The sequence below is a fragment of the Poeciliopsis prolifica genome, unplaced genomic scaffold (genome assembly GCF_027474105.1).
Source record: "Poeciliopsis prolifica strain line A6 unplaced genomic scaffold, Auburn_PproV2 SCAFFOLD016, whole genome shotgun sequence".
Taxonomy (NCBI): domain Eukaryota; kingdom Metazoa; phylum Chordata; class Actinopteri; order Cyprinodontiformes; family Poeciliidae; genus Poeciliopsis; species Poeciliopsis prolifica.
Window position 1 is genome coordinate 6336526 of NW_026562391.1, and position 13559 is coordinate 6350084.

Here is a 13559-nt window from a genome sequence, read left to right on the forward strand (position 1 = left end):
ACCTTAATCAGTCTACTTCATGCGTTTGCTCTTAATGATACAGACATATTGAAGGTTTGCTCCACGGTAATGCAGCTGGGAAACATTGAGTTCAAGAAGGAGAGGAATCAAGAGCAGGCCACCATGCCGGACAACACTGGTTAGAAACTTTTACGTCCAACGAGTCGAATAATGTTTTAATTACAAATTTCTGTGCTTATTGGCTTTAGTACTTAACCACTTTTTTCACATCCCCAGCGGCACAGAAGGTTTGCCACCTGCAGGGCATCAACGTGACGGACTTCACCAGAGCAATCCTCACCCCTCGTATCAAAGTGGGCAGAGAGGTGGTGCAGAAGGCACAAACCAAAGAGCAGGTAAAACCAATTCAAACTACACACTACAGGTTAATTTAGAAGTGCTTGTAACAGTCGGTGCTTTTGATTTGTTGATAGATTTTGTTTCGTTTGTATGCATTAGGCTGATTTTGCTATCGAAGCTTTGGCTAAGGCTGTTTTTGAGCGACTCTTCCGCTGGATCCTGGGCCGTGTCAACAAAACATTGGACAAGACCAAACGTCAGGGAGCCTCCTTCCTGGGAATCCTCGATATTGCCGGCTTTGAGATTTTTGAAGTATGAACATATTTGTCAATCACATTTCATCATTGCGTGTCTACAAATGCCTTGAGGTAAAAGTACTTGCACAGATGGAGGACATGTGATGTGGATCTTCTGCTGTGTGTGTCAGGACAACTCATTTGAGCAGCTGTGCATCAACTACACCAACGAGAAGCTGCAGCAGCTCTTCAACCACACCATGTTCATCCTGGAGCAGGAGGAGTACCAGAGGGAGGGCATCGAGTGGAACTTCATCGACTTTGGACTTGACCTGCAGCCCTGCATCGAGCTCATTGAGAGGCCGGTAACGAGTACTGACACGTTAAAAGTAGCCACTGGAAATAACACATTGCAATAACTTCCATGCACAGAGGAAGTTTAACATGTAAAATTATCTATTTTTTTGCTAAGCCCCCTTGTGCATCTTCTACAGAACAATCCTCCAGGCATCTTGGCCCTGCTGGATGAAGAGTGCTGGTTCCCAAAAGCCACAGATGTCTCTTTTGTGGAGAAACTCATGAACACGCAAGGAAGCCATGTGAAGTTTGCCAAACCAAAGCAGCTCAAAGACAAAACAGAGTTTTCCATTCTTCACTATGCTGGAAAGGTGAATATGAAGAAATGGCACTGATGCTCACAAGAAGAAAGACTTTCTTTTAATCTAAAATTATCTCATTTTTTTAAAATAAAGTTTCTGAAGGTTTTTCAAAGATTTATTTATTTTTGGGGGGTGATTTTGTTCCCGTTCTGAGCAAAAACAGTTGGTCAGATCAGCTGATTTTTATTTTTTCTTCTCTTTTTACATTTTTGTAATGGAGATGACCTATTTCAAAATCTCAGAAATGAATCATCCCTCAGTTCACTATATGTTGTCTCCCAAATTTTCACCTCTTGATTCTTTCTAAATGACTGTCGGAGCTAAAATATGTATTTTCTGTTTGTGCCATTGTCAATTTGTAATTTTCATACATTAAGGCCAATTAAGATGACGCGAATTTGCTTCTTTGTGACAGCAAGCCGGTTTATAATTGGTTCATTATCAAACTGTTCATACCTTCCAGTTATTTTAACAAAGCAAAAATGTATTTCTCTGATGACAAGATTAAAAACTTTTTCCACTATGTTGTTGAAAAAAGTTTCCTTTGATTGCTTATGCCTTATAGGAAGAAGAAAATCCACTAAGGTTATGTAATGATTTTGTGTTTTAGGTAGATTATAATGCAACAGCCTGGCTGACAAAGAACATGGACCCTCTAAATGACAACGTCACAGCACTGCTCAACAACTCCTCCAGCCCATTTGTGCAGGACCTCTGGAAAGATTGTGAGACATGAGATATACACAAAATAATTATTTCTCACACGTGAACAAATACCTTACCTAGAAATCTACATATTGTGTAAATGTACGAGCTCTGTTTACACTTTGTTCTTCAGCGGACCGGGTGGTTGGTCTGGACACAATAGCCAAGATGACGGACAGCTCCATGCCAAGCGGGTCAAAAACCAAGAAGGGAATGTTTCGTACTGTGGGACAGCTCTACAAGGAGTCTCTGGCAAAGCTCATGACAACACTGCACAACACTCAGCCCAACTTCGTCAGATGCATCATCCCGAACCACGAGAAGAGGGTTAAGCGCAATACATAGCTTTTGCATCATATCCTAAAGTTCTTGCTGTGGAAATCCTAAAATTGAACCTTTTCAGGCAGGGAAGCTGGACGCACACCTGGTGCTTGAGCAGCTGAGGTGTAATGGTGTGTTGGAGGGAATCCGAATCTGTCGGCAAGGTTTTCCAAATCGAATTGTCTTCCAGGAGTTCCGTCAAAGGTTGGTGTTAAACTATTTGTCTTACTATCCAGTTGATGACAAATCTGGGTAACTGCGACTTTTGTCCGTCTCTGTACAGATATGAAATCTTGGCTGCAAGTGCTATTCCAAAAGGCTTCATGGATGGCAAACAAGCCTGCTGCCTCATGGTGGGAACAAATTTTTAATCTCATCTTCACAGTGACCTTCATCTTACTGCTCTTCCTAAAAGTCCTATTAAAATCTTATGTCTGTGCAGATCAAGCATCTTGACTTGGACCCCAACCTGTACAGGATTGGACAGAGTAAGATCTTCTTCCGAACTGGAGTGCTTGCCCAGTTGGAGGAGGAGAGAGACCTGAAGATCACCGTGATCATAATCGCTTTCCAGGCTCAGGCGAGAGGCTTCCTGGCTAGAAAGTAGGAGTGCCCAAGCTTTTATTCACACAATTTTGTCTGCTCTCACTCAACATTAACATGATTTACTTTTATGATTTCATGTTCTTTATTATTTTAACTGCTTTGTTTTCAAAGGGCATTTGCCAAGAGGCAGCAGCAGCTAACAGCCATGAAAGTGATCCAAAGGAACTGTGCTGCTTACCTTAAACTCAGGAACTGGCAGTGGTGGAGACTCTTCACAAAGGTCTGATCCTAACGGACAACGATGTCACAGCGTAGCTTTTTTCTAGCCTATATTTAGTGTTGTGCAAGATCTTCCTTAATAAGAATTAGTTCTGAGTTTTCTTCACATGAGTTAATATTAACTTATTTAAATGCCTTCCTCATGATTAAACATGCCAGGCTCAGTATCAGTTTTTTTTTCTCCAGTTGTAGATTCCCTGCCTGCAGCAGGTTCTGCAGAATAATACCAGAACTTTGATGCAGTAACAACTCAGTATAATTAAAATTAAGCCACAATCCTGCAGTTTAAATTAAGTTTAAAATAGATATGCATCATTTACCAACAATAATTCAGCACAAATGTATATCTTTAACAGAAAATGTTTTCTCTTGTGCACATATGGAAAGCTTTTCACTTTGAGGGAAATTTTGCAGCGCTATGCTGTATGGAAAGTTTGATGTTAGCCTAATTTTCTTGATGTTGCATCGAGCCAAAAAGCTAAGCCAAGCGATCTGACTACATTGGGACCCTCATCTATGGTAATGAGACAGGATCACTGCAGACAGATGACTAACAAGCAGCTGAAATGAGCTTCTTCCAGTGAGTGATGAGGCTAAGCTTTAGAGATGGGGTCATATCTGGGTTTCCCTCCTGGACCAGCTGCCCTCAAGACCTGATTTTGAACTAACTGAATAAATGATTTAAAACAATTTTAAATTTAACACCAGTTTAAAAATGTTTTCCTATCGTTCGCTATTTACAGGTCAAGCCTCTGCTGCAAGTGACCCGACAAGAGGAGGAGATGAGTCTAAAGGAGGAAGAGCTGAACAGAGCCAAAGAGGTGGCAACCAAGTTTGAATCAGAGCTAAAAGAAATCACCTTGAAACACTCTCAGGTAAAGGATGACACAACCAATCACATGGTTTACAATCAGTTTTTCAGACCTTTCTGCTAGATATTTAAACATGAATATTTCATGTTTAAATGACTTGCTTAATCCTCTTTTTTGTATTTAAATTTACAAAAAAAAAGCAAACATAAAGAAGAAATTACTATTTGACTCTACAGATTGTAGAGGAGCGGAACGCCCTGCAGGAGCAGCTCCAGGCTGAGACCGAGCTGTACGCAGAGGCAGAGGAGATGAGGGTCCGCCTGGCAGCGAAGAAGCAAGAGTTGGAGGAGATCCTCCATGAGATGGAGGCCAGGCTGGATGAAGAGGAAGAACGCGCTCAGACACTGCTGCTGGACAAGAAGAAGATGCAGCAGCAGATGCAGGTCTGATCTGATCCGTCACTTCTCTGCTCATTTGTCCATAATGACAGGTGTTGAAACTAATGGCTGGGTTGCTTTTTCCTAAAGGAACTGGAGGAGCATTTGGAAGAAGAAGAGGATGCTCGTCAAAAGCTGCAGCTGGAGAAAGTGACGTGTGATGGAAAGATAAAAAAGCTGGAGGATGACATCCTGGTCATGGAGGACCAAAACAACAAGCTGCTTAAGGTCTGGTTTGCAAACCAGAATAATTTATTCCAGATTTCTGACTGTCTTACTGGGAGAGTTTATTTGTGATGGCTTTTTTAGGAGCGCAAGCTGATGGAGGAAAGAATTGCTGATTTTAGTGCCAATCTGGCAGAGGAAGAGGAGAAATCCAAAAACCTCACAAAGCTCAAAAATAAACACGAGTCCATGATCTCAGATTTAGAAGGTAATCCAAATCCAGATCTTGTAGCGTGAAAAAAAAAAAAATTGGTTTAACAAAGAGATTGCTGAGTTGACTTTTCTGCCGTTCCAGTCCGCTTGAAGAAAGAAGAAAAAACTCGGCAGGAGCTGGACAAGGCAAAGCGCAAGTTGGAGGCAGAATCCAATGACTTACAAGAGCAAATAGCCGACCTGCAGGCCCAGATCGCTGACCTTAAGGCTCAGCTGGCCAAGAAGGAAGAAGAATTACAGAATGCATTGTCCAGGTGACGCCCTGCATTTGCAAAACATTCATTCCCCTGGGACTTTTACTCATTTTTCTTTTCTTGTTATAAAGTATCATTTGATTTTATGGGCATAATTCTATCGCTCTATTTATGAGATGGTACGTTGTTTCAAAACATTTTTTATTGAGCATCAGAAAACGTCAGCTTTCATTTGAATTCAACATCCTTCAGATTGTCCTAAATAAGATCAAATTAAGCTGATTTCTCTCAGAAGTATTTTAGCATGTAAATTGAGTCTGCCTGGCCAGAATGATGGACCTAAATTTAACTTTAAATATTGATTTCAAGGTTTTGACACATTTTGAGATGCTTTTTGTAGATTGAGAACAGTGGTGAATAAAATGTCAGGCTTTGGATGTTCAAAGCTGGGAGAGATGGACCCCAAAAGTTGTGTAGTGTTTCTTGCTGTTGCAAATTATAAACGGTTTATATTAAAAACTGGACATTAAGTGAAACGTGTTTCTAAGCATTGTCTTTCCTTTGTTTTCCACACCACAAACATGCACGTAGTTGTTAATTTACATAAAATGAGAAAATGAAACTTGGAATTGCAATGTGACAAATAAACCAATCTCAAAAGTAACCAAATATTTGCTTGAGTTCAAGTTGACACCTTTCATTCCTCTTAGGTTAGAAGATGAGACTGCCCAGAAAAACAACGCTCTGAAGAAGATCAGGGAGCTGGAGGGTCACATCTCCGATCTGCAGGAGGACCTCGACTCGGAGCGAGCGGCCAGGAACAAGGCGGAGAAGATCAAGCGCGACCTCGGCGAGGAGCTGGAGGCTCTCAAATCAGAGCTAGAAGACACTCTGGACACAACTGCAACTCAGCAAGAGTTGAGGTTGGTCATGGATATCGTTAAAGAAATTTTATAAAGTTAAGAACAGCTTTTCTTTGCTAAAAATAATAATAATAATAATTGTGCCTCGCTGACTGTCTGCAGAGCCAAACGAGAACAAGAGGTGACCCTGCTGAAGAGAGCCATTGATGAGGAGAACCGCACACACGAGGCCCAAATACAGGAAATGCGACAGAAACACACCCAAGCTGTGGAGGAGCTGACGGAGCAGCTGGAGCAGTCCAAACGAGTACGCCTGGGTCGCTAAACACACAAGCATTGTGATTTTTATCCCAGTAGATGCTAATGTCATAACCATCTTCTGCACAGGTGAAGTCCAATCTGGAGAAGGCTAAACAAGCTCTGGAGAAGGAAACCTCTGAGTTAACCATGGAGGTGCGCTCACTGACTCAGGCCAAACAGGACGGGGAGCACAAGAGGAAGAAGCTGGAGGGCCAGGTGGCAGATCTGCAGTCGCGCTTCTCCGACAGCGAGAAGCAGAAGGCTGAGCTGGGAGAGCGCTGCTCTAAGATCACGGCAAGTTTTTTTTTTTTTTTGTTCTTCAAAGCACTAGTGCAGAAATAAAGTGAAAATTTTAAAGTATTGCAGTGCAGAAATAATTGAGCATTTTCTCTGTGCAGGTTGAACTGGAGAGTGTTACAAACTTACTGAATGAAGCAGAGGGAAAGAACATCAAACTGAGCAAAGACGTGACCAGCCTTTCTTCCCAGCTCCAAGACACGCAGGTTTGTGCTGAAAGATGTGTAATTTCTTCAGGTGTGAATGTTTTCAACGGCGCAAGTTTGTGACGAAGGTAATCACTCTCTGAGCCGCTGTGCATCTGCAGGAGCTGCTGGCCGAGGAGACGCGTCAGAAACTGCAGATCTCCACAAAGTTGCGTCAAGCAGAAGACGACAAGAACAGCCTGCAGGAGCAGCTGGAGGAGGAGATGGAGGCCAAGAGGAACGTGGAGCGACACGTTTCCACCCTCAACATCCAGGTCAGGAGTTACATTTTCTTTTTCCACAGTTGGAGTTTATCACTATAGAAAACATAATTTTACTGTTTATTTTTTTATTTTTTTTTATTTTTTTTGCAGTTATCAGATGCTAAGAAGAAGCTGGAAGAGATGTCGGGTAACGTAGAGCTTCTGGAAGAGGGAAAAAAGCGACTGCAAAGAGACCTGGAGGCGGCCAACACTCAGTTCGAAGAGAAGGCCTCTGCGTACGATAAGCTGGAGAAGACCAAGAACCGCCTGCAGCAAGAACTGGAGGACACATTGATGGACCTGGACAACCAGAGACAGATAGTGTCCAACCTAGAGAAGAAGCAGAAGAAGTTTGACCAGGTGAATATTATTATTATTTTTTTTTAATTGGACAGAAATACGTTTAAATTTCAATGTTTTAGGAAATGTATCTGTTGTAAATCTGCATATAGTTCTTGATTTCATCATTTCTGACCTTCAGATGCTGGCTGAGGAGAAGAGCATCTCCAGTAAATACGCAGATGAGAGGGATCGCGCAGAAGCCGAGGCCAGAGAAAAGGAAACCAAGGCTCTGTCGCTGGCGAGGGCCCTGGAGGAGGCCCAGGATGCCAGAGAGGAGCTGGAGCGGGCCAACAAGGCCCTGAGGGTGGAGATGGAAGACCTGATCAGTTCCAAGGATGATGTGGGAAAAAATGTTAGTTCTTAAAAACATCTCGGTAGGTATTGGTCTTGGATTGATTTTCGGCCTCCCAGTTAATTTCCAAACGTGCTGACGGCAGGTCCACGAGCTGGAGAAGTCCAAACGAGGCCTGGAGGCGCAGGTGGAGGAAATGAAGACCCAGCTGGAGGAGCTGGAGGACGAGCTGCAGGCAGCCGAAGACGCCAAGCTGCGTCTGGAGGTCAACATGCAGGCGTTGAAGGCCCAGTTCGAACGAGACCTTCAGGGACGGGACGAGATGGGAGAAGAGAAGAAGAGGCAACTGGTCAAACAGGTACGAACCGGGACGGATTCCTTTCAGCCGGTTTTGAAAGAAACTTCATCAGTGATGGTAAACGATGACCCACACCGACTGCAGGTCCGCGAGTTAGAGACCGAGCTGGAAGATGAACGTAAACAGAGGGCCCAGGCCGCAGCAGCCAAGAAGAAGCTGGAGACGGACATGAAGGATCTGGAGGGACAGATCGAGACGGCCAATAAGGGACGAGACGAGGCCATCAAGCAGCTCCGCAAGCTTCAGGTGAGAGTGAGGAGATGAAGGCACATGGATGGATGCCCGTGTCTTGGGAGGTTTTGACACATTGGTGCATTTATGATGTGTATTTTTTTTTCACAAGTTATCTCTACAACAAAAGGTTTTTCAAGTAGTTGACAGTATGAATGTACTACAACTGATTGCTTGGTTACACTGCTGCAACTATCTGTAGTTACTACAACACAAGAAGTGTCTGGCTTCACGTAAACATTCCAAACGAACAAATCATGTTAACATATACCCCGTCACTCCCTGTTTTTATCTGTGTTTCTGCATGCAGGGTCAGATGAAGGACTACCAGAGGGAGCTGGACGATGCTCGTGCTGCGAGGGAGGAGGTTCTGTCCACAGCGAAGGAGAGCGAGAGGAAGGCCAAGAGTCTGGAGGCTGAACTCATGCAATTGCAGGAGGTGATAAGATGGATTCCTAACAAGGTAAAAATCTCTGTGGAATCAGAGGATGCTTAGTAACAGGAAGCCCCTCTAATCCGTTTCCAGGAACTGGCTGCAGCCGAAAGAGCCCGGAAGCAGGCAGAGGCCGAGCGAGACGAACTTTCTGATGAGCTGGCAAGCAACTCTTCTGGAAAGTGAGTGGACGATTTCTGCTTTTCCTTTGTCCGTGGGGTAAACGGAGCACACATTTGACATTTTCTCACTATGATCCACGAGTTTAGATCCGCACTGGCGGATGAGAAACGTCGACTTGAAGCCAAGATAACCCAGTTGGAGGAGGAGCTGGAGGAGGAGCAGGGCAACATGGAGATCCTCAACGACAGACTGAGGAAGAGCGCACAGCAGGTGACCTGAACCGGAGGAGCCACTCGGATCACGGCGAAGTGAAACGGCCAGCCCTGACCCTTGACTCTGGATGCGTGTCTTCATCAGGTGGAGCAGCTGAACAACGAGCTGCAGACGGAGCGCAGCACCTCCCAGAAGAACGAGAGCGCTCGGCAGCAGATGGAGCGCCAAAACAAGGAGCTGAAAGCCAAGCTGCAGGAGATGGAGAACCAGGTCAAGTCCAAGTTCAAGTCCTCAATCTCTGCTCTGGAGGCCAAGGTGGCACAGCTGGAGGAGCAGCTGGAGCAGGAGAACAGGTTAGGGACAAATAAAATCCTTGTATAAATTTCAAACATAATCTTTTGACTGCTGGTCTAATTTTATGGCTGATCAAACCTAAATAGCTCTTAAGTTACAGTAAGGATGGAAATCACACAAAGTAGCAATCTGATTGGTTTTAAAATGTCACTTTGTACGCCATTTTATTTGTTTTTACTTTTTTGGCATAAAAAGTAAAAAGTGTTTTTTTTATTTATTTTTATCACTTTAGAGATAAGCAGGCATCTGCCAAGAACATCCGCCAGAAGGACAAGAAGCTCAAAGACATGATGATTCAGCTTGAAGATGAGAGGAAACAATCGGAGCAATACAAGGATCAGGTAAAAACACCCAAACAATCTGTAGTTAATAAGGATTTATTTTTGTTTTTGTTTTGTTTGCAAAAACAAAAAGATGCTTGAAGCATCCATTGCGGTCATGATGAAAAGGACATTTCCATACATGAATAAATATCAGTAGGTATAAGATGATCAAAATGTACTCTTTGAATCACCAGCTTGCAGAAAGGTGAAATTTAACTGTATAAAGTTTACTGGAAGAAAAAAATGTGCCCAGCTGCCATGATTGCAAAGCAAACCCAAATCATAACTCCTTGACCACCCAGTTACTGGGTTTGTGTTGGTACATCGTTTTAGTTTTTTGCCAGAAAACATCACTTTGGCTGCAGGATTTCTTCTCTCCTGCAACTGTTGAGACGTTTTCACTATGACTTTGTGCACAGTCACACACTTGCAAGCAAAAACTTCAATATAAAAAGCAACGTGCTCTGTTAGGATATTACTTTTGTTAATCCACTAGGCGGAGAAGGCAAACACTCGCATGAAGCAGCTGAAGAGGCAGTTGGAGGAGTCTGAGGAAGAGTCTCAGCGCGCCACAGCGGCCCGCAGGAAGCTGCAGCGAGAGCTGGACGAAGCCACTGAGGCCAATGACGCCATGAGCCGCGAGGTCAACTCCCTCAAGAACAAACTCAGGTAGGACGGTTTTCTTTTGACCTCATTTATGGGTTTATCCTAAAACCTAAAGGCCAACTTTCTGCCACTGACAATGTATTCATAGTCCTCGAATTAGTTTCACAGTTTGTCATAGAACTGGCACTATTAGTACAACAAAATTCATGGTGTCAGAAAATACTGACTGCAAACCAGATCAGGCAAAGTCAGATTGGTCCGAGTAATCGAAGAGTATCGGACAATTGTCAATTATCGCTGAAGATTCTCTGTTGGAGTCGCGCATCATTTTCCTTTAACTTTACAGTCATGTGCTACTTTCTGACATGCGATCTCCTAAAAAGACATTTAAATTTGTGGTAGTAAGAAGAAAAAATATGAAAGTTCACAGGATCTGAAACTTGATGCACTTTCATTTAGACTTCCCGGTAGTGGAAAACACCCTAAAAAGGATGAATCTATAAAGCCATCTATAAAAATGTCACTATAAAAACATTTTTAGTGATTAGACGTTTGGAAGAAGCTGTGTACTTTCTTGAACAATGCTTTCAAAAGAGTCCTTGGATTTAATAGAGATTGAAAATAGTTTGGTGTGACTTTCCACTACAAAACTATTCCAGGACATTTAAATCCGTGAAAGATGTTTACATTTGCTGAGTCGAAGCAAAACAATCCTGTCCCTCTCTATTGCAGAGGCAACCCTGAGCCTAAGGAGTGACACCTCAGGTACCTCTGCATTAAAAGTTCCCCCATCACCATTACTCATTCATTTACAGTCTTTTCATCCTGTGTGCTCTCTCTAAATGCTCTTATTTCTTCCATTGAGCCTAACTGAGAGAAATATGGCTCATGATTCTTTTAATTGAAAGGAAAAAATCCTCCAAATTGAAATTCTCTATTGAGTTCTCCTTAGCCCTGTTTTCTGGTGGCCATCTTTCTCTCGGTGCTTGGTTTAATTGTCATAAACCAAACTCATTTTCCTGAGCAAGGAGTTAAATGAGTTACGATAACCAGCGTGCTTTAGCAGTAACTGAAGCACAACCTGTGCGTTCTGCGTTTCATCGACCCTCCCTGCAGTGCGCAACACCTGCCTGGGTTTCACACAACGCCTAACCAGCTGACGGCATCGCTGCTCTCAATGTGACCGTATGTTTGTGTGTCGTCTTGGTGCGTACACGTCTCCCTGTGGCGTTTTAGGCGTGGAAACGAGCCGTCCTTCAGCAGCGCGCCGCGGCGTATGGGCGGAGGCCGGAGAGTGATGGAGGACGCCTCGGAGGAGGACGGAGACTCGCAGAACGACTTCAACGGAACAAAGTCCTCAGAATAGGAGAGACAGACATAAACGTTCAGGGGCAATGGCCGTCACCTACAAGTTAATGTCAAAAGCCTGCTTCGCTATCCTTCATGACACTTCTAAATATATATTTTCATTTATCTTGTCATTTCCAGTAGTCAACAGCGTATTCTTTATGAAGCGCGCACACGTTCAGAAGGACTTGATGTTCACAAAGAGGAGTTGTTCGGGTGGCTCCGTTGATGTGATTTGCTGTTTCTAACAAACACTGTTTTTTTTTTTTTGTTTTGTTTGTTTTTGTTTTTTTGTACTGCACTGAATGTCTGATTCCTCCTCGTGTAATGTTTTGTACACAGAAATGCCTTTTTATCGACACCCACTTTAAAATCTAAAGCAGGCGTGTAACTCCTGTCGTCCTGTTGCCTGTGACTGCTGTTACTGTTCCAGCGGCACTGAAATGGGTTCAGATTGGACGGGCAGAGTTTAGTCTTTCTGCGTCCAGTCAGTGCTGACTTTTATATCCCGTCAAATATTTAACCCAGAGTTTTTAAAGCCACTTTTTGACATTATTTGCACCTTCCCTGTGCTCTGTTGTGCTCATGATTCTGCCCACTAGAGGACAGCTGAGGTTTATCTCCTATAAAATCAATCATGAACCACATGTTTATATGGCACTGGGCACATTTTTATTTTCCATTTGTTCAAATTTACATGTACATTTTCTGCAATTCTCCTCCAGTCACATTTAAACTAATTAAGTCTCATTCAATATAATCAGCTATTGTTTACATGACACTCTGTTGTATTCTGTAATTGTTGAACCACTTGCACAAAAATAAAGAGCTAAAAAAAAAACAACCCTCAGTTATTTTTAACTCTTTGTCCTTCAACTTAACATGCCAACTGTAAGCAGGCTGAATGAAAAATGAACGTGGGCAAGTCTAAACCGTCAGGGACAGTTTGAGGCATTTTCTAATTTTTATATAAAATTGATATATATATATATATATATATATACACTCCAAAAGAAATCTTATTTTAGTGTTTGTTTTGCTTCAAATGCAAATATCTTTGCACAAAATTGACTTGCAAGCTATAGGAGCTTGTTTCAAGTAAATTCCTTTTATAATATTGATGAAAAAATACTAGTTAGTGGAATACGACATCTTCCATCCTGTCAGTTCTTATGCAAAATGTACAAATATGAAATAAGGTCATTTGGTCATTGAGCTTATTGATCACAATATTAACAGGGCTTATGTAAGCCATTTGTTTATAATCATTTTAACTTATCACTCTTAGCTATATATATTTACAAACTTTATTATCGAAGAAATCTAAAAAGACTAAAATTAAGGAAAACATAACCTGGCATCCATAAGTGTGAAATACTCAAATCCCTTTTTTCCAGGTAAGCCTTTTATACACTTTTCGATAATGAAGAAGCTTATTGTGTATTTAAGAATGTTTATTTTGTTACTTAAACAAAGAGCAGAACTGTCGGACCAAAAACTAAACATTTTGAGAATTTCAATTGCAGTAACTACATTCAGGCATCGTCTGTAGTTTTGTCACAGCTTGAATCCCAATCAGAGCTGCCCTTTTTTTTTATTTATTTAAAAAAGAAAAAATAGTACACAAAAAGCAATGTATGAACAAACGTGAGATGAGATCGAAAACTAAGATTTTTCAGTTTACAGGCAAAAGTTTCCTTGTACACTGTCCCGTTAAAAATACAATGTCAAATATTGGCTCTGCATAACAATCTCCTGAACTGGGTTAATCTTAAAACACTGTACTTTTATTTCTGTCCCTAAACATGACGCCCAATGCTCAAAAGACCTGTACATTCAGAAGTGCATGGGCACCCAGTTAAACGCTATCATTGCCTGCAAATCTGTAACAGAATAGATTTTGCAGAAATACATAAATCTCCAAAGTGATAAATTGCATCTGTCAGAAGCTCAATCTTTTCTCACATCAAAAGACAACATAATGAAAGTTGTCAGAACAGACAGGAAGAAGTTAACATTACTGACAGGAAGTAATTCACTTGCGTTTTTTTTTTTTTTCTTTGACTGTTTGGAAAAAATAGCAATGAGTCAAATTGGTCTTT

At 42.1% G+C, this 13559-nt stretch overlaps 1 protein-coding gene across 3 annotated transcripts in view; it reads left to right on the forward strand.

Annotated features, from left to right (window-relative positions):
* myh11a (myosin, heavy chain 11a, smooth muscle) overlaps positions 1-12301 on the forward strand; it is a 29895-nt gene extending 17594 nt beyond the window's left edge. For 2 of the 3 annotated variants that reach the window (XM_055041674.1, XM_055041675.1), the window contains 32 exons: positions 44-139; positions 238-356; positions 460-612; positions 728-901; positions 1031-1204; positions 1806-1920; positions 2034-2227; positions 2304-2425; positions 2505-2574; positions 2664-2824; positions 2939-3047; positions 3790-3921; positions 4095-4301; positions 4386-4523; positions 4605-4728; positions 4816-4987; positions 5638-5850; positions 5953-6097; positions 6178-6384; positions 6489-6593; positions 6695-6847; positions 6947-7195; positions 7317-7529; positions 7615-7827; positions 7912-8073; positions 8369-8497; positions 8585-8673; positions 8761-8884; positions 8972-9180; positions 9414-9522; positions 10001-10173; positions 11347-12301. In XM_055041674.1, coding sequence (XP_054897649.1) covers positions 44-139; positions 238-356; positions 460-612; positions 728-901; positions 1031-1204; positions 1806-1920; positions 2034-2227; positions 2304-2425; positions 2505-2574; positions 2664-2824; positions 2939-3047; positions 3790-3921; positions 4095-4301; positions 4386-4523; positions 4605-4728; positions 4816-4987; positions 5638-5850; positions 5953-6097; positions 6178-6384; positions 6489-6593; positions 6695-6847; positions 6947-7195; positions 7317-7529; positions 7615-7827; positions 7912-8073; positions 8369-8497; positions 8585-8673; positions 8761-8884; positions 8972-9180; positions 9414-9522; positions 10001-10173; positions 11347-11476 — 4883 coding nt within the window. In that variant the 3' untranslated portion in view covers positions 11477-12301. Of the gene's footprint in view, positions 1-43; positions 140-237; positions 357-459; positions 613-727; positions 902-1030; positions 1205-1805; positions 1921-2033; positions 2228-2303; positions 2426-2504; positions 2575-2663; positions 2825-2938; positions 3048-3789; positions 3922-4094; positions 4302-4385; positions 4524-4604; positions 4729-4815; positions 4988-5637; positions 5851-5952; positions 6098-6177; positions 6385-6488; positions 6594-6694; positions 6848-6946; positions 7196-7316; positions 7530-7614; positions 7828-7911; positions 8074-8368; positions 8498-8584; positions 8674-8760; positions 8885-8971; positions 9181-9413; positions 9523-10000; positions 10174-10842; positions 10876-11346 lie in introns of all 3 variants that reach the window. The other variant, XM_055041676.1, reaches the window with a different exon arrangement.
* Positions 12302-13559: the final 1258 nt, after the last annotated feature.